At 44.5% G+C, this 23,990-nt stretch overlaps 14 protein-coding genes across 14 annotated transcripts; 8 read left to right on the top strand and 6 right to left on the bottom strand.

Annotated features, from left to right (window-relative positions):
- Positions 1-2: 2 nt before the first annotated feature.
- On the top strand, positions 3-3,982 carry SJAG_04162 (uridine diphosphate-N-acetylglucosamine transporter Hut1). The gene has a single exon (XM_002175244.2). The coding sequence runs from the start codon at positions 1,381-1,383 to the stop codon at positions 2,359-2,361; it is 981 nt and encodes a 326-aa protein (XP_002175280.1). The 5' UTR covers positions 3-1,380; the 3' UTR covers positions 2,362-3,982.
- On the bottom strand, positions 274-897 carry SJAG_04161 (DNA-directed RNA polymerase III complex subunit Rpc31; the record flags this gene model as incomplete). The annotated part of the gene is made up of 1 exon (XM_002175243.1): positions 274-897. The coding sequence occupies one exon, from the start codon at positions 895-897 to the stop codon at positions 274-276; it is 624 nt and encodes a 207-aa protein (XP_002175279.1).
- On the bottom strand, positions 2,484-4,878 carry SJAG_04163 (U1 snRNP-associated protein Usp107). The gene is made up of 4 exons (XM_002175245.2): positions 4,705-4,878; positions 3,952-4,658; positions 2,781-3,903; positions 2,484-2,720 (listed from the first exon to the last, which is right to left on the bottom strand). The coding sequence occupies exons 1-4, from the start codon at positions 4,706-4,708 to the stop codon at positions 2,563-2,565; spliced, it is 1,992 nt and encodes a 663-aa protein (XP_002175281.2). The 5' UTR covers positions 4,709-4,878; the 3' UTR covers positions 2,484-2,562.
- Positions 4,743-5,769, top strand: SJAG_04164 (ribosomal protein subunit Mrp21). Its single transcript, XM_002175246.2, has 2 exons — positions 4,743-5,158; positions 5,228-5,769. The coding sequence occupies exons 1-2, from the start codon at positions 5,071-5,073 to the stop codon at positions 5,530-5,532; spliced, it is 393 nt and encodes a 130-aa protein (XP_002175282.1). The 5' UTR covers positions 4,743-5,070; the 3' UTR covers positions 5,533-5,769.
- Positions 5,770-5,918: 149 nt separating this feature from the next.
- On the top strand, positions 5,919-9,177 carry SJAG_04165 (pig-N). The gene is made up of 2 exons (XM_002175247.2): positions 5,919-6,216; positions 6,290-9,177. Exons 1-2 carry the CDS (start codon positions 6,066-6,068, stop codon positions 8,929-8,931), a joined length of 2,793 nt encoding a protein of 930 aa, XP_002175283.1. The 5' UTR covers positions 5,919-6,065; the 3' UTR covers positions 8,932-9,177.
- SJAG_04166 (Cdc25 family phosphatase Ibp1) lies at positions 6,083-9,570 on the bottom strand. Its single transcript, XM_002175248.2, has one exon. It carries the CDS (start codon positions 9,476-9,478, stop codon positions 9,053-9,055), a length of 426 nt encoding a protein of 141 aa, XP_002175284.1. The 5' UTR covers positions 9,479-9,570; the 3' UTR covers positions 6,083-9,052.
- A 384-nt stretch (positions 9,571-9,954) lies between these two features.
- On the bottom strand, positions 9,955-13,728 carry SJAG_04167 (P-type ATPase). The gene has a single exon (XM_002175249.2). It carries the CDS (start codon positions 13,455-13,457, stop codon positions 10,302-10,304), a length of 3,156 nt encoding a protein of 1,051 aa, XP_002175285.1. The 5' UTR covers positions 13,458-13,728; the 3' UTR covers positions 9,955-10,301.
- Positions 13,729-14,394: 666 nt separating this feature from the next.
- SJAG_05326 (hypothetical protein) lies at positions 14,395-15,219 on the top strand. The gene is made up of 2 exons (XM_002175250.2): positions 14,395-14,811; positions 15,026-15,219. Exons 1-2 carry the CDS (start codon positions 14,645-14,647, stop codon positions 15,162-15,164), a joined length of 306 nt encoding a protein of 101 aa, XP_002175286.2. The 5' UTR covers positions 14,395-14,644; the 3' UTR covers positions 15,165-15,219.
- On the top strand, positions 15,153-15,871 carry SJAG_04168 (40S ribosomal protein S17). Its single transcript, XM_002175251.2, has 2 exons — positions 15,153-15,226; positions 15,349-15,871. Exons 1-2 carry the CDS (start codon positions 15,224-15,226, stop codon positions 15,742-15,744), a joined length of 399 nt encoding a protein of 132 aa, XP_002175287.1. The 5' UTR covers positions 15,153-15,223; the 3' UTR covers positions 15,745-15,871.
- A 118-nt stretch (positions 15,872-15,989) lies between these two features.
- Positions 15,990-16,869, top strand: SJAG_04169 (bis(5'-nucleosidyl)-tetraphosphatase). The gene is made up of 2 exons (XM_002175252.2): positions 15,990-16,264; positions 16,336-16,869. The coding sequence occupies exons 1-2, from the start codon at positions 16,013-16,015 to the stop codon at positions 16,627-16,629; spliced, it is 546 nt and encodes a 181-aa protein (XP_002175288.1). The 5' UTR covers positions 15,990-16,012; the 3' UTR covers positions 16,630-16,869.
- SJAG_04170 (WD40/YVTN repeat-like protein) lies at positions 16,803-18,386 on the top strand. Its single transcript, XM_002175253.2, has one exon. The coding sequence runs from the start codon at positions 17,003-17,005 to the stop codon at positions 18,059-18,061; it is 1,059 nt and encodes a 352-aa protein (XP_002175289.1). The 5' UTR covers positions 16,803-17,002; the 3' UTR covers positions 18,062-18,386.
- Positions 18,387-18,716: 330 nt separating this feature from the next.
- Positions 18,717-20,074, top strand: SJAG_04171 (hypothetical protein). The gene is made up of 2 exons (XM_002175254.2): positions 18,717-19,580; positions 19,708-20,074. The coding sequence occupies exons 1-2, from the start codon at positions 18,791-18,793 to the stop codon at positions 19,863-19,865; spliced, it is 948 nt and encodes a 315-aa protein (XP_002175290.1). The 5' UTR covers positions 18,717-18,790; the 3' UTR covers positions 19,866-20,074.
- SJAG_04172 (DUF3210 family protein) lies at positions 20,031-22,567 on the bottom strand. The gene has a single exon (XM_002175255.2). The coding sequence runs from the start codon at positions 22,200-22,202 to the stop codon at positions 20,331-20,333; it is 1,872 nt and encodes a 623-aa protein (XP_002175291.1). The 5' UTR covers positions 22,203-22,567; the 3' UTR covers positions 20,031-20,330.
- Positions 22,568-23,119: 552 nt separating this feature from the next.
- SJAG_04173 (putative mitochondrial 37S ribosomal protein MRPS12) lies at positions 23,120-23,970 on the bottom strand. Its single transcript, XM_002175256.2, has one exon. The coding sequence runs from the start codon at positions 23,920-23,922 to the stop codon at positions 23,395-23,397; it is 528 nt and encodes a 175-aa protein (XP_002175292.2). The 5' UTR covers positions 23,923-23,970; the 3' UTR covers positions 23,120-23,394.
- Between the last annotated feature and the right edge of the window lie 20 nt (positions 23,971-23,990).

Genomic DNA, 23,990 nt, shown 5'->3' with positions numbered 1-23,990 from the left:
GTTGAAGGTTGTAAAATAGAGTTGTCGGGTGTTGAGGGGAATTCGGTTAGTGAAGGGTCCTAAGAAGTGCGTGCTGTCCCGCGTTGCTTAGATAACTGTAATTTATCTAAGCGAACAGTAAATGCTACTTCGAAACATGCGCAGGCTGCTTATAGGGACAGAGGAAAGATTCCATGGTTCCGTTACAAGCCCAAAAAAACAAATCCATTCTAGATTACAGGTTAAGTCCCTCTTTTCTCCTGCTCCTTTTTCCGCAGTTCCCCCAACTTCAATTCAGTAATAAAGATTGGCTCCGTCGTCGTCATCGTCTTCGACGTCGTCGCCTTCTCCATTGTCGAAGTAGTTATCTCCGTAGTCGTTGTTTTCGTCGTCGCCAAAGTCATCATCTTCCTCTTCAAACTCATCAGCGGCGCGCTCTTCTTCGGCGGTTGCTGCTGCTCGAGGATCGTCCCGGAGATCTTCTGCTTTAATGGTAAAGTCGATGAATGTTTTCATATCAAGCTGCTTTGCAGAGTGCTTCTGTCCATTTTCCGACGTACGCACAAAAACAGAATGGAGCTCTTCGGGAAACAGACGTGGGTCCAAGTTAAGGTCGGAAAGGTGGAGGAAGTAGCCCTTGTGTTTTGGTTTTGTTTTGTCGCTGTACCGTTCGAGTCCGTCTTCGTTTTCCTGCTCGCTCTTTAACGACTTGAGACGAATGTAGAAAGGGCTTTCTTTTTTGAACGTGTGCTGGATTTCTCGTAAGAACCGCTGTTCCAGAAACTCGTGGGGTTGTACTCCTCTTGGAACGGGTATCTCTCGGTCGGGAAATCCTTTTACAGGATCTGTCATGGGCTTCATGTCCGCCACATCCTGCCATGAAAGGCCACCCATAGCACCACGGTTCGTCCGTCTCATCGTTAATGTGGTCGCGGACGGTTTTGTTTTTGTTTTGTATTTTTTGGTGTGTGCTGGCTACTCGCAGCTTTTGAAAGAAATGCAGATTGACAGTGTCTGCTGTCGTACGTGCGTTTGAAAACAGTTTTCAGCGCAGCGTCGTTCGTAGTGGATTCCGGGCTTCGGACGATCAGCAAAGGCTCCGCTACGACCAGGGAATTGTCAAGTTTTTTGTCACTTGTGTTTTTTTAGGTGGTGAAGATGTCAAGTCTTCCACGTTCTCTGTGTGCGCGTGCAGTGTGTAGAAGGCAGAGACGACGGGGTTTGGCTGCGACAACACTCGAAATACTCAACCCAAACGAGTTCGTTCCATTCGTTTCCTTCAGCTTTGATTGAGACTTCTGGACTGATTGTCAAAAAACGTAGTAGTCCTGTTCACACGCCTCTATTTCGTAGCAGAACAACGAAACGCGGTTTACAGCTGAAACGCTAGAGAACAGCAATATGGCTCGCGGTTCACTTGGTCAGCTTTTGATCTGTGTTCTTGGCATCTACGGTTCCTTTTTGTCTTGGGCTGTTCTACAGGAACAACTCATGACAAAGCCGTATGAAGGCGAACGTTTCCAAGCACCCATTGTCCTCAGTCTTGCACAGGCGGCTGGAGCAGTCGTGTGCGGAATCGTTTGGCAACTTACACGAGAAAAAACACTTCCTTTTGTGGTTAAGGATGCGAAGCTCGTGTACTACTTTGCCAGAATTGCGATTACGGCCACTCTCAGTTCGTACTTCGGATACGCCAGTATGGCTCATATTTCTTACCCAATGGTCATTCTCGGAAAGTCTTGCAAACTGCTGCCTGTCATGGCTTTGCATGTGGTTCTGTACAAAAGACGGTTCCCCCCTCACAAGTACCTGATTGTCAGTATGGTCACGGCGGGTGTGGCCATGTTTAGTTACTTTTCCAAGTCATCCAGCAGCCGCACTGCGTCTGAGTCCGCAGACAGTATTTGGGGTCTCTCGCTTTTGTTCATGAACCTGCTCATGGACGGGATTACAAACACCACACAGGACAAGGTGTTTACACACTACAAGTTGTCCAGCATAACCATGATGGTGGCTGTTAATGTGGGTATATGCTTGCTCAACGGTGCTTACTTGCTCTCCCCGTGGTGCCATCAAGATCCATGGTCATTTATACACGCTCATCCTTCGGTGCTTTATGACATCGGTATCTTTGGTGCCATGGGCGCTATCGGACAGTTGTTCATCTTTTACACACTCGAAAAGTTCGGCAGCATCACTTTAGTCACTATCACACTCACACGGAAGGTTTTCACCATGTTGCTTAGCGTAGTTCATTTTCATCACAAACTCAACCCACTGCAATGGGTGGGTGTCTTGTTTGTGTTTTCCGGCATTTCACTGGAAGCATTCATGAAAGCACAGGCAAAAAAGACAAAATTAGTAGACAAGAAAAAAGAATAACGGTACAGCCCATTCCACACACACCAGAAAATGGGAAAGAAAAACGGGGTTCGTTAGGACATGTCGCACATCCCAAACGTAACGATCATTCCAATTTTTTTTCGCGACACATAGAAAGATGGCTATGCCGATCCCTCCGTTTGCAAAATAATGAGTATGTGCAGGTAACGGTAAATCTTGCTCACGAATTCAGGCGCGTCTTCATCGAGTGCAAGTTCGAGTTCTTTCATAAGCTCTCCTGCACCCTTGCGCTGCCTCAAATGCTCGATGGTATATGTGATGAGCGATTGTTCTTGAATACCAATGTACTCGATAATCTTTTTGGTAACAAAGTTCGCCAATTGATTTGTCAATAGCTCCTGTTGTTTGTGGTTAGCATTGTTTGATGATAAAAGCAGAAGAACAATTCCATAACATACCTCCGTAACAGCATCCCAACGAACAGGTAATGTCCACAATTCTTCTGGAACCGTTGGAATTTGAGCAATGAGCTCCTGTATACGTTTTTGTTTCGCCTTCTTGCTCTTTTTCCGTAGAAGCCTCTTTGTTTTTCGTCGATTTCTCGTAGAGAGAAAGCATAACACTTTCATCCTCTTCGTCTTCCTCCTCTTCCGGCAGCATGAGTTTTTCGGAAAGATCGCGTTTCGCTGGTTGCTGCGCTGGTTGCAGAGAAAGTTTGACGGGACCTTCATGGAATGGCATTTCACTAGTAATTGTTTTTTCATGAGCCGCCCCGCCGTTTGCAGATGTATCACGATGTTGTGCATTACGTTCATCTGCACGTCTGTCTTGTTCATCTGCATCTTCCTCGCGCACTCGGGCAACTGCACGATGGCGAATCCAAGCAGCACGATCGACGAAATACTCATCTCTGGAAGTGCGAGCCTCTTCGTCATCATCGAATGTTGCCAGCTTTTCTGAGTAATGTCTGCGCTGGGAGACCCTACGTGCCTCTTCATCGTGTTCACGCAAGTCCTCACGTTCAAGAGCAGCGGCACGAGCACGTTCACGGTTGAACCATCTGCGCTCGCGCGAGTAAAACGATTCTTCTTCTTTGGCTTTTTCGCGTTCCTTTTCACGATTTGCGATTTCTTCGTCGGTCAGGTCGCTTGGGTAGGATTCCTCCGCTAGCAACATCGACTGTAAAGAGCTAGAAAGCTGTAAAAGCTTTTGTGCTACAGGACGTTTGAAAAGTGGTTCAAGTAGTTCTTGTTCAGCCTTCCGTTCGCGTTCTTTGAATTCTCTCCGAAGTCGAGTATACTCTTCCTGTGCTCGTTGTTTTTCGCGTTCCTTGAGCGCCGAACGATCCCGAAAGCTACGAATCTCATTTTCAATCATGGGCAGCTGATCTGGGTTAATGCCTTCCAAATCTGCGGCATTAATGGTAATGGTGGACATTTTACTTTCACGCAATGCCCGTTCTTGTTTTTCTTTGGCCTGTTTGGCAGCTCGTTCGATGCGTGCTCTAATGTCTGGGTTTGTTATATCCAGAGAGATTCTGTCTAAATTGGCATAGATTTGTTGAATAATAGCAGATTCGTGCTGAATACGTGTTAGCAGCATTCATGTAAATAAATTATCCTGTCATACCTTGTTTTTGTAATAACGATTATTTCTCCAATCTTTAATGAGTGATTCATTTGCTTTATCCACTTGAATTGTAAGTTTTTCAACAGTTGGATTGCTTTCGCCGCCCAACTTGAATTCATAATTTGACAAAACCTCAAGCGCCCGACTGAATTGCTCTGTGTTTTCGAATTCCGCAAAGCCAAATGATGTTGGCTCATCATTTTCATCCACGATTCTTCTCCAGGCGATTAACTTTCCAGAAAGACGTAAAACCTTATCCATCCAAAAGTCATCCAAAGCCTTTGGAACATCGGATATTAGTAGCATTCGTTTCATTTGGTTAGTAGAAACATTGAGCAGTGGACGAACTTCTTTTTGGGTTGCAGCTGGGTGATTTTGCTCACGTCCTTGCTGAACGAAAGCATTCTCTGATTTTGAGGTCTTAGACACATTTTTGTTTGCTTCATTTGTATTAAAAGTTGTGTCTTTTGTCTGCTTCGAGGATACCAAATCTTGAAACCGAATGACGGGCGCCGAAAGATCAACAGTGGACAGAGGATCGTTGTTCTGCTGCGGAATCAAAGCATTCTGGATCGGATAAAGTTTGGGATATGATAATTTGTAATCAGAAGGCAGAGACGCGACGACAGGTTGGAAAGGAACAGCCAATGGAGCCGCATTTTGAACATAACCGTACGGATACGTAGCGGCTTGTTGATTTGGATAAGCTAAGAACACTATTAGTATGAAATTGAGCAGGTTTTTCACGCTTACACATCGCAATTGTCTTGTACTGATTTTTCGTAGTGGGGAACCGCGTTTCGCTTAGTACTTCTTTTGAGTTTAACAAGAAAAGGTGTAATAAGTATACAGTACTTGCTGTAAACAAGAGTAGAAGGTACGGTGGATGTACCGACTAGCTATTAAGTGAAAATATATTGAAGTGAAATTTAAAGAAAAAATTAAAATAAAAAAAATAAAAAAAAACTCATAAAAATATATAGAAACCTCCTCCTCCCTTTGTCATCATCAACAGACTAACAAAAACCCTCCAACCCTTCTCACGAGTCTCTTATTCTGTTATACGATAACTGATTTTAATTTTCAACTAGTACACTGCACCCAAATCGTATCACAAAAATGATTTCTTCACTGAGGAAAGGAACACTACACTCTTGGAGTGGACTTATTCAACCTTCAATATCTCACTTCCAGAAACGGTTCTTTGGTAATATATAGCTATTTGCTTATAAATAGAGTTTTTATGTTTTGGCGTCTGCTAACACTTATGCAATAGCAAATGAGCCGCTGCAAAAAGTCAAAGAGATTGCCTTGAACGCAAAGAGAATGCAGCGTATGGCACCAAAGTACGATCTTGGTGCTACGGTATCCGTTCGACGAAGTCTGTCGCAGACATTTTCACAACTAGAGGCTTTATGTGCCAGAAACAATGTCCGGCGACAGTTTTACGCACAACGATTTTACGAAAAACCAACTGCTAGACGTTCTCGTTTACGCAGTGAAAGACATCGTGCTCGTTTCCGAGCCGGTATCATTCGTCTTGTAAAAATGGCGAAGGAGCTGCGAAAATGGGGGCTTTGAGAGTATGAAAGGTATATTTTTATTGTGTTTTCACTGTTTGTAATGATATTCTCCAAATCTTATGTAATGTAACTTTTCGATTTCATTTGGGCCCGATAAATTCAGTAATTCAAAAACTTAAGAAGAAGCTACTAACGAAAAATGAGCGCACTCGACAAATATATGACTTTAGTGATAGCAAAGACACTTACTGCACGTACTAAATACCATTTTCGTCTTTGATATTGTCATTTACTACATTACACTGAGCATAGGTATTGTCGGCAATTGTTACTTAGATGTTACCTATGATCGCCATGCCTGAATCTTAACTCGATTTGATTCGACGATGTCGGTTTATGTCACGATTTCTTTGGATCTGTTACCCACTGTTACCTCTCTTGTTCCCACCAACGACATCAACTTTCACAAACTGCGTGGCTCCCTGTTCGTTGCTTTCGCATACCATTCATTAACAATTACCTCTAGCATTCTACGCGAATCGTTAGAGGCAATTTCATTTTCCTTACTGTCTTTTAAGACAATTTTTCACGATGCTGGGGCGTCTATTGCTGCTTGGTATCTTATTCCATGTCATATATTTAAAGTCTATCTTTGATATTTATTTCGTAACGCCGCTTGTTCACGGCATGCAGCAATATGCTGTCGAGGAGCATCCAGCGAAGCGACTTTTTCTAGTTGTTGGTACGCGAAGAGAACACTCAATTACAATGATCGCCGATCATACGTACAATTTCGCTCTAACAAAAACATATAGGTGACGGACTTCGAGCCGATAAATTGCTTCAAAAACACCCATCGCACATGCTGGACAATGACCAGGAATATGCGGCTCCCTTTCTGCGATCAATCATCCTAAACAATGGCTCGTTTGGTATCTCTCATACTCGTGTTCCTACCGAGTCTCGCCCTGGACACGTAGCCATCATTGCTGGCTTTTACGAGGATGTTTCTGCCGTCACCAAGGGCTGGAAGATGAACCCTGTCAATTTTGATTCTGTTTTCAACCAAAGCAGACATACTTATTCTTTTGGTTCGCCCGACATTCTTCCCATGTTTGCTCATGGTGCCTCAGATCCTGACCGTGTTGATGCTTTTATGTATCCTCCAGAATACGAGGATTTCTCAGCAAGTGGCATTGTTCAAGACGAATGGGTGTTTGAGCACGTAGAACAAATGTTCAATGCCTCCTTCCACGATCCCAAACTCTGGGAAATGCTTCATCAGGATAAGCTTGTTTTCTTTTTGCACTTGCTTGGTATCGACACCGTCGGACACAGCAAACGTCCATACTCAAAAGATTATGTGGAGAACATTCAGTATGTTGATACGAACTTACAACGCGTGGTAGAAATGGTGAACAAATATTATGAAGACGATAAAGCCACTTCATGGGTTTTCACTGCCGATCATGGTATGAGCGATTATGGCAGCCATGGTGATGGAAGTTTGGACAATACGCGAACTCCGTTGATTGCCTGGGGTGCGGGTATTCGAAAGCCCATTCACTCTTCAGAAGGTCATGACGGGTATTCTCGCCCTTGGGGACTCGATTCTGTCAAGCGCCTAGATGTTAAACAAGCTGACATTGCGCCACTGATGTCGTACTTACTGGGCCTAAATTTCCCAAGCAACTCCGTTGGTGAAATTCCATTGGATTTTCTGGATTGTGATGATGCACAAAAAGCGAAAGCCGCTTTTGTTAATGCACTTGTCGTTGGTGAACAGTACCACGTAAAATCGTCCTCCAAGGCTGAAACACAGTTCTATTACAAACCCTATCCTGCACTGGCGAATTACCAAGCACATGTTCAAGATTTCAATACTTCTGTGCACACAGCCATTACGGAGGGTCGATATGGCGACGCAATTGCCTACAGTCTTGATTTCACGTCCAAGAGTCTTGATGGGCTTCGTTATTTGCAGCGCTATGATTGGTTTTTGTTGAGAACGATTGTTCTTTGTGGTTACGTTGGCTGGATTTTGTATATTTTGTGCTCCGTGTTTGCTCAGAATGCCAGTGCAAAGGTGCACCCAAGAAGACGTACTGTCGCCAGCACTATCATCTTGTCCCTTCCGTCCGCTGTACTTTATGTATTTTTTTACCTGCAAAAGAGCCCACTTGCTTATTATCTTTACTTGTTGTTCCCAACACTTTTTGTTCAGCTGTTGTATACCAAAGCACCTCAAGGCATTGACGGTTTCAAGAACTTTCTAACGTTAACGAAGACGCAACGGAAAACGAGTGCGATAAATACCATCTGTGGCTTGTCACTTGTTTTTGTCTTTTTGGAGTCGGTTGTTGCGAGTTATTTCCATCGTAATATCTACAGCGTATACTTTATACTGTTGTCTTTATGGCCGTGGGTTTTCCATACCAAATTCTCTTTCCAAAACAAAGCTATTTGCGCATTATGGTCGGTGTTTTCTCTCACTACTGGTGCATTTACACTTTTACCCGCGGAAAAGATCGAGTCTCCTCTTCTTATAGACATTGGCGGTATCATCATGCTTGTGCTCGGTGTTTCCTACATCATATTCTCGAGAAGCCGGCTAAGTGCTAAGGATTCTAGTGTTCCAATTTCGCAACTTATCCTTCAGTGTAGTTGTATATTTTTTACCAGCTTATTGACGAAGAAAATTGTTAATCATCTGCAAAATAATCTACCCGTTCTCATCGGTCTTCGGGTTTTATCTTTTGCACTCTTGTGCACCTCGTTCGTGATTCCTTTTGCTAGTGCTCGCTCCTTGAAGCATTATTTCGCGGATCGTTTAGTCATTCTCTTTCTAATGATTTGTCCGACATTGGTGTTTTTCACGATATCTTTCGAATCCCTGTTCAATGTTTCTTTCTTTATGACCTTGTGTCTGTGGATGGAACTGGAAACGCGTTTGAAAGAGGCACATGAGAAGAAATCGAACGGGGTATATCTTCCGGTTGAACTTTCCCATATCAGAACTTCAATGTTTTTCTACATTTTCATTCAAGTGGCATTCTTTGGTACAGGAAACGTTGCATCGATTTCATCGTTTAGTCTTGATTCGGTCAAACGTTTAATTCCCGTTTTTAACCCATTCGTGCAAGGAGCTATCCTCATTCTAATTATTATAATTCCCTTTGTTGTGCTTTCTGCTGTATTTGGTATCATGAATGAGCGTCTTGGCAGAAAGCAGAGAAATACATTTTTCATCGCAATGGCCATGGCAGATGTGGTTACTATCAACTTTTTCTACTTGGTTAGAGACGAGGGTTCCTGGCTCGAAATTGGTATCAGCATTAGTCATTTCTGCATCAGCAACTTCCTCGTCGTTTTCTTTATTGCTTTAGAACATGCCAGTATACTTATTTCTAAAGGTGTGTACTACAAGCATCCGCTCAAAATCAAGAAGGATCTTTAGACTTACGAGGGTCATTGATTTCATCCATTTGATGGCTTTAAAAAAATAGGAAATTTACCTAAAACTCGGTATATGGTTTTAATGAACGAGTATCCCCAAATCGAGATAATAATTATTCAGTTCAATTCATTTTATAGCTTACCAACCGTTTATCATTACAATAGCGTTGATTCCAATAGAAAAAGCCGCCTTCCAAAATGTATATGGAAGGCATTTTGTGAAGGACTTCATCAATTTCGATAGGCGACATTGAGTCCTGTGTTCCCTTGCAGAACCGGTTCATGAGTAATTCGTGCAGAACCCGGGCGGCCTTCGGACCTCTGATTTGGGACATTGTGCAGTGCACGATAACACACTTTGCCCGTAAGCATTGGTCCATCACCTTTTCGATGTCAACCAAGAACGTGTCCGATGGAACATTAATACTGCCGGGAATATGTCCGTCGGCTCTATCTTCGCCCCTGACATCGAGAATAACAAAATTAAAAGGTTTTTCCAAAATCCATTCCTTTAAAGTTTCAGCGGATAAATATGAGATATTACGCATTAGATCGTTTAGTAAATACTTTCTTGGTCTATACCGCTAAATCGAGACCGAACGTTGTCTTTATATGATCGTCCGTCGCTAGGTTACCGCGCTGGACCCTTTTCAGTGCGGGGGAGCGGTGCGGGGCGCAAGGAAGCGGGAGGCTGAGTACCTGAAAGAAGTTGCCTTGTCTTAGTGGCGGCTCTACAGAAAAGTAATTTTTCAAAAAAGGTTTTCGTATTTATTAATAAAACTTAAATAAGGAGTGAGACTTTTTGGCGTTATGTTTACTTTCTAAGACAGCATTGTTAAAGGGATTGTATTTAAATACGTCGCAAACCGAAATTCGCTTACGCGACTTTTTTAGAGCTGAACCAATAGGAAAAATATAAGATTAGCCAGTGGATATATGAGCCGACACCCATCAGCCAGTCATATCAAGGAGTGAAAACCCTAGCGCGGCCGGATATCCGGAACTTGTCACTTGTTTTGTTACGCAGTATTCTGAAGCGCTAAGCAGTCAGTGAATGTTAGTAACTGTTAATGCATTTATTAGTAAATCAAAATCATTAGGGCACGAGAGAATATTAGTGAGCTGAAGAATTAAATCTCTTGTCACCAATCCCATAAAGAATGCTAAAGAGCCAAAAAATGAACGACAAAAAGAAAATGAAAACCAAAATGATTGCGATAGTTGTTCATGAAAGGATGGATTAACCGAATTAACAGAATCCCAGCCTGTTTGCTTTCAAAAAAAGAAGATAAAAAACGTACAACAACAAAAAAGAATACACAAGGAGTTTGAAAACCGACGAGTGAAGAGATGAATGTTGGATTAGGCCGATTATACATCTCCGTCGTTTCGATTCGGCAAATCGTCAGCATTCTGAACATGATGAAACAGCCGGCGCTCCAGGTCTTTCTCTGTAAGACGTGTTTCATTTGTAATAGTGCGGCTCAAAGCACGCTTGAAGGCGGGAGACTCGGATGAAACGCCCAAGACCCATCTTCTGAAGAATTTCCAAAGTTCGACAAAAAGCAAAAATAGAATCGCTGCGACGAAAACGACACCCCATTCCCATCCAATGGGTTTGTGCTTAAATACGTTTGTGTTAATGACCGGAATGTAGATGGTAGGGAAAATGGAAGCAGCACCGCCCATTACCGAATAGGCCAAAAACTTATTGCGTGTAAGATTCTTCCAAAACTTTTTGAAGCTCCATTCACTCCAAGGCTCTCCGCGCAGATTAAACACGGAGTTGTTGAAGTTCTTCACCTCGCATGCCATAATCAGAATAGTAAAAGTAACAACAGAAAACACTGCGGCTCTCGCACGGAAAACGTCAAGACAACCCTCATGATAATAGGCATTGCAGTCATATGATAAGTTTCCGGTACCAAATCCATACATGATAACAACCCATGTCATCAATGCAAGAACACCGAGAGCAGATCCATAAACAAGCATGTCACAGATTAAAGAAGTGGTAAACACACCAACGTTGTTGTCATGAGGGAGGCGGTTCATAATGTCTGGAGTCGCTTCCTCCATACCCAAACCCATCGAAGGAAAGGAAGAAGTAATCATATTTGCCCAAAGGACTTCAACTGGTGACATTGGAAAGACTGATAGGGAAACATGGTCACGGAAGGCCAGACCTACAATTAAAAGGATAACTTCACCGACGTTCGAGATAAGCAAGTGAAGAACAAATTTCATAATGTTGTCGAAAATTCTTCGACCTTCCTCAATGGCATTAACAATGGATGAGAAGTTGTCATCAGTAAGCACAATGTCACTTGAATCTTTCGCAACATCACTTCCGTTTTGCCCCATAGCGATACCAACGTTGGCTTTTTTCAAAGACGGCGAGTCGTTCACACCATCACCAGTCATTGCAGCAAAACCTTTGCGACGATGGATGGCTTCAATCATTTTTACTTTGGTCTGGGGAGCGCATCTCGCAATAACAAGTGGTAGCGCCGGTAGATTGTCAATTTCCTCGTGCGACATGGAATCGAATTGAGTGCCTGTCATAACCATCCACTTAATATCACGAATGTCATCGTTTCTGAACGGAATAATGCCAACATCTCTAGCAATAGCGCGCGCGGTTTCGGGATGGTCACCCGTAAGCATGTGTACACGAATACCGGCCTTATGGCAGAGAGCAACAGAATTCTTTGATTCTGCTCTTGGCGGATCGTAAATTCCGACGAGTCCTACAAAATCAAGTTTGCTTTCAATGGTATCACGGTCCAGGCGTTCCCAATCAGAAACATCTTCGTCAAAGTTTTTACGCGCGAGGGCCAAAACACGGAGACCTTGTGCGGCGAGAAGTTCAACATATGAAGAGACAACATCTTCATCTTGTTTTTCAAAAGGAGAGCCCATGATTGTTGCACAGCGTTCAATAACTCTTTCAACTGCACCTTTCACCAAAACCATTCGCTGTCCGTCGGGTTTTTCGTAAACAACAGCCATCCGCTTCAATTCCGAGTCAAAGGGACATTCCTTCAGTAGGGTATAGTTGGGCAGAAGAACGTCTTTTCCGAGACCAAACCTCCAAGAGAATACGTGAAGAGCAATTTCCGTGGGCTCTCCCTTCGCAGACCATTCGTCACCCTTCGTGTCGGGTTTCTGAACAACACTATTGTTGCAAAGAGAAGTAATCTCAACAACGGGCAAAAGATCGTCCTTGAGTGAACCGAAATCAGTTTCCTCAAAACCAGAATTCTCTGCTTCTTCATTGAAAACACCCTTTTCGTATTTGTGTCTTTGAACGGAGACATCAGCGGATTCAGGATCCAAAGCATTAGGAGCATCAATTACCAAACTTCCAACAGAAGGGAGCCATAGACGCCGAACAATCATTTTTCCCTGAGTAATAGTACCAGTTTTGTCAGAACAAATATCCGTGACACCACCAAGTGCTTCAAGTGCCTCCAATTTACGCACAATTACCTTTCTTTTAGCCATTGTCTTTTGTCCTATAGCCATAGTGATGGCGAGAACGGCGATCAAAGATTCTGGAATAATTGCAATACCCAAGGAAATAGCGTAGATGGAGACTTCGTTCGTGACATCAAACTTGTGCGCCGCCATTACAACGATGGCCAAGATAATTGCAATAATAAACAAAGCATAAGCCATCACTGTCATCTTCTGTTGAAGCGGTGTTCCAACGTTGAGGCCCAAACCTCTAGCGATGTAATAGCGAATTTTCCTTAGTCGAAACTTAAGTAACTGTTTTCTGTAATGAGGTTGATCCTTTGAAGGCGGGGTAAATTGGCGCTTGGATGCATTCTTCAATCCCGCAGCAATTGCACCAAGTTCGGTGTGCATTCCGGTTGCGTAACAGATTCCTTTTGCGCGACCTTTTGTCACGATTGATGAAGAGTATGCCAAATTTATGCGATCACCAACAGGCACATCTTCTTCCATTGAAAAAGTTTCACGAGCATCCTTTACGACCGGAAGACTTTCGCCAGTAAGTAGCGCTTCGTCTGTCTCGAAGCTATGACTTTCGGTAAGTCGAATATCGGCAGGGACAACATCACCAGTACGAAGAACAACAACATCACCAACGGCAACGTCTTTTGAGGCAATTTGTTCGACGGAACCATCTCTAAGAACGTGCGCCATAGGAGAAGAAAGCGAGCGAAGGGACTCCATTGTTTTCTCAGCTTTATACTCTTGAATAAAACCGACGAAAACATTGAGGAAAATAACAGCACTGATTACACCACCCTCGATCCAATCTGTCGTACCAAAAGAAAGGGCGGCAGCAAGAATAAGGACAACGCACATAGCGTTGAGGATTTGTTTCATGAATACTCGAAAAGCCGATGTACCGACATCCGTAGTAAGTTTATTTTCCCCATATTCGGTAATTCTGCGACTGGCTTCAACAAATGATAGTCCAGAAGAGAGATCTGTTTCTAATTGCTTTCCAATGTCCTCGATGGAGAGGGTGTAGGCGGGATTATTCAATTCCATCGCAGCGAGCGATAATTTCGGAATATAAATAATTCACTGAGTTTGGAATGCTGTAAAGGGGTAAATGTATTCAAATAATGATTGATAAACCTGTCAATTGTTCCAAAATGAGTGTGCGACCCGTATAATTCGGATCACCGGACAAGTCGAAGGTATGCGATTGCACTGAGCGTATGCGTTTTAGAACAAGAGAATGTTTAGACAAAGCTCTCACAAGAATGTTTTTCTTAAGAGCTGCGTTCTTGGTTCATAAAAAAATGGGGAAACCGGTTGTTTTAAATCATGACAAGTGAATTGTTTTGCACCGTTTTCCACGTCATTTGCAAAAATGACGTCATGCTTATTCGTTATTAAGGCAAATATATGAAGGATCGTCGCACAGTGCGCGATTTGTATTATCAATTAAAGTTGTGATTGGTTAAGGTTAGATATAGTAATTGGCTCAGCGGTCGTAATAACGCCGAGCTTTAAAGGCAAAAAGCAAACATCCAAAACATCCTCATAAAGACACTATAAATTGGTTTTTAGAGATGTTGTTTGCTTTTTTTTTGACAAAAATTGAAATGTTTTTAAATTTCTCGGTTCCATATTCATTGGAAAATGAAAACTATGTATTTTTTTTCGAGACCCTATGCGACCCTTAATTGACTTCTCGCTAAACTCTGTTTTGATTGGATAAATTGACGATACCCTCAGGTCCAGTGATAAGTCTAAAGTGATTTAACAACTCCGCTACTTTATCGTGATGACGTTTCGACGGTATCAATCGAGCTTTTGACCTATTGCGCCTTCAAAAAAAATCTAATCTCTGATAAGATGCAAAAATGGACAATGCTAAGCTTGAGTTCATTACGTAGTGCATTGGGGAAACGAACGAAAGGTGGGGAAAACCCTTTGTCATGGTCACAGTATATGACCGCAAGTTACGCGCTACTATGGCCACTGCAGATCCTTCACCTCCCTTGCACGTGGACGCGGTCATGTGACGGCAATGTTTAAAACTTAACTTTAATGACAGTCGTTACTCGCCTTAAGTGTAAAAAGTCCTTGCTAAAGAGGGTTGTCGAGACGTTTTGTTAGGTCTTGTTTCACGTACTGACAACTAGTCTTCATTAAAACAATTCCAAACCACTAACTATTTTTCTCGTTTTCTATTCCACTTCTTCAACCTCAACACCGTCCCTACTATGTCTTCAGGATACGGATACTTCTGTCCATGTGGACAGCTGTGTCTTACGCTTCCGTGCACGGCTGAAACACTGCGGCATCGGGAATATGACACATTCTACGTGTTAGACCTCAAGATGCCACATGTAGATCATCTCACAAAAGATGAACCTTTCTGTATTGTTAGGTAAGCAAGGGAGAGCGAAAAAAGGAATACAAATATGCAAGAAGTTTTGGAAAAACAGCAAAGTAAGAGGAACCAAGAACGTGTACAAACATGCAGAATTACCACTCTAAATCGAAACTTTTTAACACTCTGCGTTTTTGTGTTCCACCCCAACGCATCTAGATCCTGTTGCCCTGTGCCAAACACTTACTGTTCACCGACTAACCCTGGCTAGAAAGGACGGAGGATACGAATTACGCACTGCTTTACAATGCCGTAGATGTGGTTTAACGTGCGCTTACGCATTGGAAAACGCACCAGGGTACATATACTTGAACCCTACCCTATTAAAAGAAAAAACAGTCACACTGTAGTGTTGTAATCGGCAACAAGAACCAAAACCTTGACCAGAGCCAACAAACAACTTCACAAAATGGTAAGATGAAATTTAGGAGCAGGGACTAGCGATAATTCGGACACACAGAGTTTGCCAAGTGTCACACAACATCGTTTCCTTGCTCTTAGTCCCCCCCTTGACCTTTGTCTAACAGTTTTTAGGGTCGTGTGCGTACCAAGACTACCAAGAGAGCTTCTCGCGTCGTCATTGAGAAGTACTACCCCCGGTTGACCTTGGACTTCCAAACCAACAAGAAGATCATTGATGAGGTTGCCATCATTGCCTCCAAGCGTCTCCGCAACAAGATCGCTGGATACACGACTCATTTGATGAAGCGTATCCAACGTGGCCCCGTCCGCGGCATCTCCTTCAAGCTTCAAGAGGAGGAGCGTGAGCGCAAGGATCAATACGTTCCTGAGCACTCTGAGCTCGACGTCGAGAAGGTCGACGTTGACCAAGAGACCAAGGACTTGCTCCACGCTCTTGGTTACGACCAAGTCCCTGTCAAGGTTGTTGCTCCTGTTGTTCAAGAGCAACGTTTCCGTCGTAGACAGTAAATGAAAACTGACAGTGGTATGGGTTATCATTCATTGCTGCCTTTCAACCATTGATTATGGATGTGAGTAGTTGACGGCAATTGTCGATGTAGTTATTGCTGGTCTGAGGGTAATAGGTGCGTTTCTGTGGTTTGGTTGGCCCGATTTCGTTAATTTCCATATGCCTTGGCTGCATCTTGTTCGTCCTCATAGTTGACGTCATAAACCTTAAACCTTATATTGACCCATGGAATTTTCGCGTTCGCTAGATCACTTACCATCCGCCAACATGTCTCAGCAGTATTACTTTTCCAAGTTTCTCGTTACTTCTCAGGTTATATATGCATCCAAGTACTCCTTTGCTTTGGTGAACTTGAAACCAATTCTTCCTGGACATGTTCTCGTTGCCCCAAAGCGCATTGTTGCTCGTTTACGCGATTTGTCCAAGGAAGAAATTGATGACTTGTTTGAAAGCGTGCAAGTGGTGCAAAATGTAGTTGAAAAGGCTTTCGGTGGCACTTCCTCCAACATTGGAATTCAGGTATGTAACCATTAACAGTGGATCGATGAAAACTGCCCCGGAATTCATGTACGCTGACATTTTTGTTACAGGATGGCCCAGAAGCCGGGCAGAGCGTCCCTCACGTTCACGTTCACATTATTCCGCGTAAAAAATTGGACTTTGAAAACAACGACGATGTTTATGTTCATTTAGAAAAGAACGAGGCAACGATGAACAGTGAGTTTGACAGCAACTCAGCAATTGCCAAGGATGGCTTGCCCAAGGCTTCTATGAACCGCATTATACCTAAAGATGAAGACCGTGCACCCAGAACTATGGAAGAAATGGTGAAAGAAGCCAAGTGGTTGGCATCTTTGTTTAAAGAAGATGCTCATTCCTGTTGATTTCTCTCTGAGACCCTCGCGTCCACGTGTCCGATGTCTTTCCCGCAACAAAGCACTTCACGCACCGCTTAACTTCAACCTTCATTCCATCCTACTTATCGTATGTGACGTCATGTTTACGTTTGGGTTTTGTGTTTAGGCGGCGGCGGCGGCGACAACGACAGCGGCACTGAAGTACTCATAAGAACATAATCATCTTTTAACGATCCGCCGTGGTTTTTGTGCTGTAACCATTCCCTTGATTTTGATAACTTTTGGAACCACTCATTCTGCAACGGTACCACTGTCCTTGGCAATAATTCGTCGTTTCTCGTTCGCACTAAAGTTTTGTGCTCTTCATTAGTATCTCCTTTATACGCGTTTAAACCACACAATGGCGACTATGGAATTGATGTCGAAGCCTATTATCGAAACCGATTTTCTGCTCAAAGTCCCGGAAACGAAAAGATTTGATGTTCGAGTTTCAGTCAATCATCAACAATTAAAAAACCTTATATCAACACAACCCACCGGGGAGCCATCAGACCCCGTGTATTTTACAAACAGCTACTTTATCTGGAGCCTATATCCTCATTCTGGAGCAATTAAGCAAATTGGCGGCATGTTGAAGTACAAGCCGCTATGTTTACTAGGGTCTTGCGGATACGTCGTTTCTGGCGGACCGCTAAATGGCCAGGTCGATTTTTGGGCGCCAAATGGTTCACACACGTTTATGGAACTTGGAGGAACATACAATAACGGCGTGGCCATCCATCGTCGCAATTGCGATCAGAAAGCCGAGTCGTTGGTGTGCAACAATGATCACACTATCAAGATTTTGAACCTCGACGATAAATCATTAACAAACCTGCTTTACTTTCCTGTCAACATGAATCACGCTAGCGTGAGCAATGATGGCCGGTTTATGGTGTGTGTTGGCGATTCACCAGACGTTTTTATTTATGACATAGATCGTTCCGGTTCTTTTCATCATCAAAGCACTTCGCGGGCCGACACGCACGAAGGATCTTTTTGTACCTCCATTTCTGCTGACAACAGACTGATTGCGTGTGCGAGTGAAGATTCTACCATAAGCATATTTGATATTCGTCAACTTGGTCGCGTTTTGGAAAGCCGTAGCTGCCAGCGGCCGAGTCCTTTTGGAAGTATACGAAGTTGTCACTTCAGCCCACCTAATGCGGGCCCCTTAGACTTGTTATTGTACTCTGAAGGATACAACATTGTTCACCTGTTGGATACTCGTAATTTTTGCGAAAAAACTTTCTCCATCCAGGCTCTGGAAAGCACTACCATAGGTGCGAACGTCGAGGTGTCGGGAACATGCTTTTCGGACGATGGATCTCGTTTGTACGTGGCTTCTCCATCCTGCATATACGAATGGGATATTGAGAAGCGGAATCGACTCTGTTTTCCAAGTTTTGACATGGCCTAATGAACGTATTCCTCCGTCCACACCTCCTCAGTTTGCATGTTTCTCTCTCACAACCTCTCTCCTTTTTCCTCGTCTGTGCGGCGATATACGATGATGGCAATAATAAGAACCGGCTGCCTAATGACTTGCTGGTCCGTTAATGTTCCTTTTTTGTTTTAAAGCGATTGGTAGTCCGTTTCTTGTTTTATGTACATAGGCAATTATCTGTCAATGTGTTTCGTAATGAATTTTATTATTACAAAAGTAAACGCGTTGAACGGGCCGGTTGTTAAGAGGACGCGGATGCTGCTATAGAAATGCCATCTGTCAACAATGCATAGCCTGCATACTTGTTCCGTATCTAGTGACAAATTGGAATCTCCAACGCCTGTTAGCGATTCGCACGACGCGTAGCGGAACTCGGTTAAAACTAATTTAGTGAATGTTTGTTTACATTCAAGTCTTGTAAAGGACGTTCTTGTCTTCGTCTGTTGACATGCCTCGAACGCGACGCGTGATGAAGAACTAAATGACGCGCCGCGCCTCGCCGCGTTGCGACACGAGCGCGTCGCGCAGGAAACGCAACGCGTAGCGCGTTTCAATTAACAGTCACAACGCGACGCGTCTTCATTAGTTTATTAAAACGCGTCTGGCTGATGGTTTACAGCAGTGTTCCAAAAAGGAAAAAACAAAAGCAGCAGGGGCGTGTGGATTTAATTTTTTGTTTCATTTATAAAGATCATTTGCGTCATGTTAAGAGTTCTGAAAAACAGAAAAGTTATTTGCGATTCAGTTCACAGCCGATTGGCGTCGTCGTTACGGTCGAACACTACCCACCAAGTCCCAACCAGTGCTTCTCTCAGAAGTTTGAATTCAGTGTCGCTGGCTACAATGTCGAAGATGCCTCCTCCTATTGAATATAACATTGTCTTGCCTCGCCTGGGACGGTCGTTCTTGCGCAAAGATTGGAGCCTTCCTAATCAACAGCAAACAACTCAAGGCCAGTACTGGAACTTTCAAACAGCGTTCCAGAATGGCGGTACTACTCCTCGAGTCGTGTACGTAAACTCAGAAGCAGGTCTCAACAAGTACATGCATGAACTCCAATCTTCGCCGGTACTGGGTTTCGACATGGAGTGGACTTATCGGACACCAGTGAGCATGATTCAGATTTGTACGAGTAAACTTATTCTTCTTGTACACCTGACTCGTATGCGCATTTATTCCCCTGAGTACTTTCCTCGGAGACTGAAAGAATTGATGGAGTCTCCGGATCACATTAAATGTGGTGTCGCTATTCAGGGTGACGCTACTCGACTGCTGAAGGCATTCCAGGTTTCCTCGAAGGGACTCTGCGAACTCAGTCGGTATGCTCGTGCTGTGGATCCAGAGACCTGGATCGGCAATCCACGCACTTCAGGCAATCGTCTTATTGCCCTTACAAAACTGGCCCATCAATATCTTGGTCTCCCTCTCGACAAAGGACCCGTTCAAGTCTCCAACTGGGATCAGGGCAAGCTGAAAGCAAGTCAATTACAATGTAAGCGTCTTAACAAAGCTTCAGAGTCCAAACAATCGGTTCGTTTCCACTTGTGGGATAGTCGTTGTTTGCGTTCGAGCTGATCAATTCTGTGATTAAACTCCTCGTTACTAACCAATTTTCTTAGACGCAGCCATTGATGTGTATGCAAGTCTTCAAATCTTCTTGGAATTGGAGCGTATGCGACAACAGAAACTCCCGCAACTCGAATCTTACACGCTTGATTTCCCATTCATTAATGTTCCCGTCCCCAAAAAAACAGCAAGCAAGGTTCGCTCTGCTTAGTCTTTTCATGCACCATTTCAACGTCGCCATCCCCGCCTGTTCTTTTCCCTATAACGATACCTTCGCATCATTTTCTTCCTCCTCTCAAAAACAACTACCACTCTTTCCGTATATCCATAATTTTGAAGTGTTTTCTGTTCTCGTTTCTTAATGAAATTTCATCAATATAATTAGGTCATAACTTTAACAATGCCTTACTGAGAGAATCGGTGGCCGGTGTGACTAGTGAGACAGAAAGGGGAGAAAATAAGTGTGTTTGAAAATGATTAGTAGCAGTTAAGTCATCGGAGTCAATTGTGAGTATGCAAGGGCTCGTTTGAATCCAGGATACGTGCTGTAAATAGTTTGCCATGCTAACTGTTATCCATAGCCTCATCCTTATAGGTACAATATGACTCCTCCGTAATTTGAAGGGAAGAAAATATTTGAATTCAAAAAAAAAAACATCTCAAAAGACACATGTTTCTAAGCAGAGGATTCATTTACAGGGGAAGTAGAGCTAACTGCTTCAACTACCTCACTCTTCGTGTCTGCTTCAACCTTTTCAACTTCAGTATCGGCAACCTCAGCTTCATTTGTGGAGTCTGCAGACGCTTCGACGTCCGGTTTCACGGTCTCCACCGATTTCAAGGATACAGCTGCAATATCAAACACCTCTGTAGGATCGCAGATGGAGAGTTTGCTGACGGCGGTAGGAGGACGACGAGCAGGACCTCTAGCACGAGTCTTTTTAACTTCAGTCACCGGAGCAGCAACTGGGGCAGGAGCAGCGGCCTCGGGTTTCTGCTCAGAAGAACTGTCGTCTGAGGCGCCAGACTTGGTACGTTGTGGACGCTTAGGGATGAAAGGACGCATAGGGTTGCCGTCCTGCAAACGGGATTCCAAACTTTTTACAAACGCGGCTCTAGCAGACGAGAACTTGTTGGCAACACGAGGACGAGGTGGGACGACAGGCGTGTTGGCAGAGCCGGAGGACGAGGTACGGGACGGTGTCTTTTTTTCGGGAGAAGAAGTAGAAGCAGGAGAGGCAGACGACTTTGAAGAACTTGGCTCTTCGGGCGCAGCGGCTGCCTTGGGAGTAGTTTCAGCAGCCGCGGGTTTCTCGGCACTTTTCTTGACCTCAACAGGCTTCTCGGGTTTCTCGGCCTCTTCCACAGTTTTAGAAGGCGTCACAGGCTTTGTGTTTGACGACGACAACGACTCTCCAGACTTCTTCTCCTCAGCGTGAAACAGTTCACTCAGAGCAGAAGACGAGTTTGCATGGGAAACACGTTCCCGGAACTTGCTGCTGCCAGTGCGCTCACCTGGAATACGGGGGTTGTCGACGACATCGAACGGCAGACCAGCAGTTCCTTCGCCATCCTTAGTGTAGAAACCCTTCTCCGCATCGAGTTGAGTAGTGTCTTCAATGGGTTCGGATTCAACATAGTCGGGCACAGGCTCGTTAGAACCGGCCGTCAAGCCGATAAAGTTATCGGACTCGTTCAAGTTCACCGTTGACCGGCAGCGCTCTAAAGGAAGAGGATCGTTGGTGCTCTCAATAGGAACCTTGCCGTCCACGGCAGCCTCAACATCGTCGAGCACCTCGTTGTACTCGGCCTCCCACGCCTCTGGAGGTGCAACAGAGCTGGGTGCATTGGAGGGGGAGGTAGAGTGGTTTAGGTCTTCGGGCCGCACATCGCCCTTGAGTTTGCGAGTGGCAGAGTTGTGATATTGCTCCTCGGGAGCGTATGGAAGACCCCGGTCGATCTGCTCGGGAATGATCAAGGGCACAGTGCCGGCGTTAGGATCAAGCGGCACAGCGACCTCTGGGGCAGACTCGCCCAGACTGTGTGCTGGAGACGTCGAGGCGTCTGAGCGTCTGCGTGGGATGGTCACGGGGACAGCAAGGGAAGAGTTGCCTCTCATCTCAGAGATGTTTGCCGACGAAGACGTGGTCTGCAAACGACGGACACCGTCAGCGTTGGGGGCGATGTCGTCTAGGCGCGAGGTGCCGAAGTTGCGCTCATTTTCGTTCTCATGAAGTTTGGGCGAAGCATACAGGTCGACGAAACTGGGAGTATGATGAATAGGGACCTGCTCGTTGCCGACACCACGGTTAAGAATCTCGTCTACGGTGCGAATGTCCTCTTCGTCTACGAGCGCCCGAGGAACCTTGCCGTTGCCGTTTCTTGAGACTCCGCTGCCGTTTTTGCCAGCGTCAAGACGCTCATTGGCAATAAAAATCTCGTTTGGGATGCCTGTAGTGGAACCGGCGAGTGTGTTTGGGATGGTTTGTTTTGAAGAATCGTCCACAGCTGTTCCAGACGTGTCCGTAGGTAATGAAGAATTCGCCATTCTATGAAAGTGTGTGAAGGAGAAGTAAAGATGTCAAGTTTAATGAACGAGAAAAAAATGCTAATGCGGAGCGTGAGCGTTTGGACTGAGAAAATAACTGGAAGGTGGTACGTGGCAGTCAAGACGAATACGGAAACGGAGCGGCGGTCAGCGTTTAATTAGCGAGAAGAGAGTAAGTAGAGAGAGAGAGAAAAAAATTAAAAACAAATATAAAAACAGCAGCTAGGAACCGCAATCGTAATCTTTAAACTACAAAAATGCGCTTTAAAGAACGATCAGTCCAAGTCTAAGTCAAAAAGGGTTCGATTGTGGTGCCGTTAACGGTAGGAGCAGTTCTTCCTTAAATTCGACCAAGAGGGCTCAGGTTGGCATAGCAACCCATTCTGACGGTCGCGCCTACTCAAGAATTCCATTGACGCTGATTTGTCGGTTAAATTTGGTTGTCCGCTATCTTATCAAGTACCCCACAAATGGCGGATAATCGCGAAGGGACGAGACGCTGAGGAGTGGGACAGTGGGACAGTAGGCCAGAAGAAAGCCGACACGAATATTGACGTGTCCAATTGCGAAACCAGCGATTCCTTAGTTTGTCGCCTGTCATTACGACATTCCGCAGACGAACATCGTGGATGGCTTAGGCGAACGAAGTGTCAGAATGCCGTTTGTTCGTTTGCAACACGTGCAAAGAAGAGTGTGTGTCCGGTGGGAGCAGAAAAACGTTACCGATGAAACCTCACGGGCTATCTTAGACAGGCTATCAAAACCCTAATTGACGAGCGGGGTCTTGATTCGGCACACGTTGGTTTGGACGTAGCGATTTGCGAGCAGCAGCCGATTAAATCGAGGCGATTGTGCGTAGACGAGTATAAGTAGACGACTGTGTGCAGGCGACTTGCATGCAATCTAGATTACTATTAATCTTATTCTGCTATTATGATATTCTTATTATCAGAGAACACTGGAGGAGGTTGGAGGCTAAATTTGAGTTGGTATTGGGTGATAGCTGATATGGAGGAAGGTGTGACTAGGGAACAGAGAGGTGTCGATTTCGAAGAGGTATCGACTTTGTAGAGTTGTATTAGGGTTAGTCTAATTCAGTTTGCGTTTGTTCCGTCTTCAGATGTCTTCTGTCGTTCATTAAGTTCATTACTAGCGAGGTGTTGATCCGTTGTGGCTACTACCAATTGTCTCTTTAGACGGACTTGGGCTTTTTGGCTCCGTACTTGCTACGAGAAGTGATGCGACCTACGACACCGGCAAGGTCGTAGGCGCCTCGGACAAGATGGTATTTCACACCTGGACAGTCTTGAACACGTCCGCCACGGACGAGGACGACCGAGTGTTCTTGGGCGTTATGACCAATGCCTGGTATATACGCAGTGATGGCTCTGCCGTTCGAAAGCTGGACACGCGCGACTTTACGAATGGCGGAGTTGGGTTTCTTGGGTTTCATTGTGAACACCTTTGTACACACACCCTTTAAAAAGGGGTTTCCATTAAGAGCAGCAGAAGCTGGGGGTTTCTTTTTTTTCTTCTTACGAGCACCCCGGAGGACTTGATTGAGAGTTACCTGTAGAGGAGAAAATGTGTGAAACTGAAAACTGGCGGGCTTCGTCCGGAAGACAGCAGAAACTGTCTTGGACCACAAAGAGAGCGTCGAAAACATGAAAAGTAATTTCACCGAACGAAGGGCTCCCACTTGCACTTTTCTGTTTTGCATCACATATTGAAGGTGTAGCTGTTTAGTGGGGGTGGGTATACGGTCCGGGTCGGACTGTGGGGGTACAG

Source organism: Schizosaccharomyces japonicus (genome assembly GCF_000149845.2).
Source record: "Schizosaccharomyces japonicus yFS275 unplaced genomic scaffold supercont5.2, whole genome shotgun sequence".
Lineage (NCBI taxonomy): Eukaryota > Fungi > Ascomycota > Schizosaccharomycetes > Schizosaccharomycetales > Schizosaccharomycetaceae > Schizosaccharomyces > Schizosaccharomyces japonicus.
The sequence above is the reverse complement of the archived record's forward strand: the minus strand, read 5'-3'. Positions and strand labels throughout refer to the sequence as shown.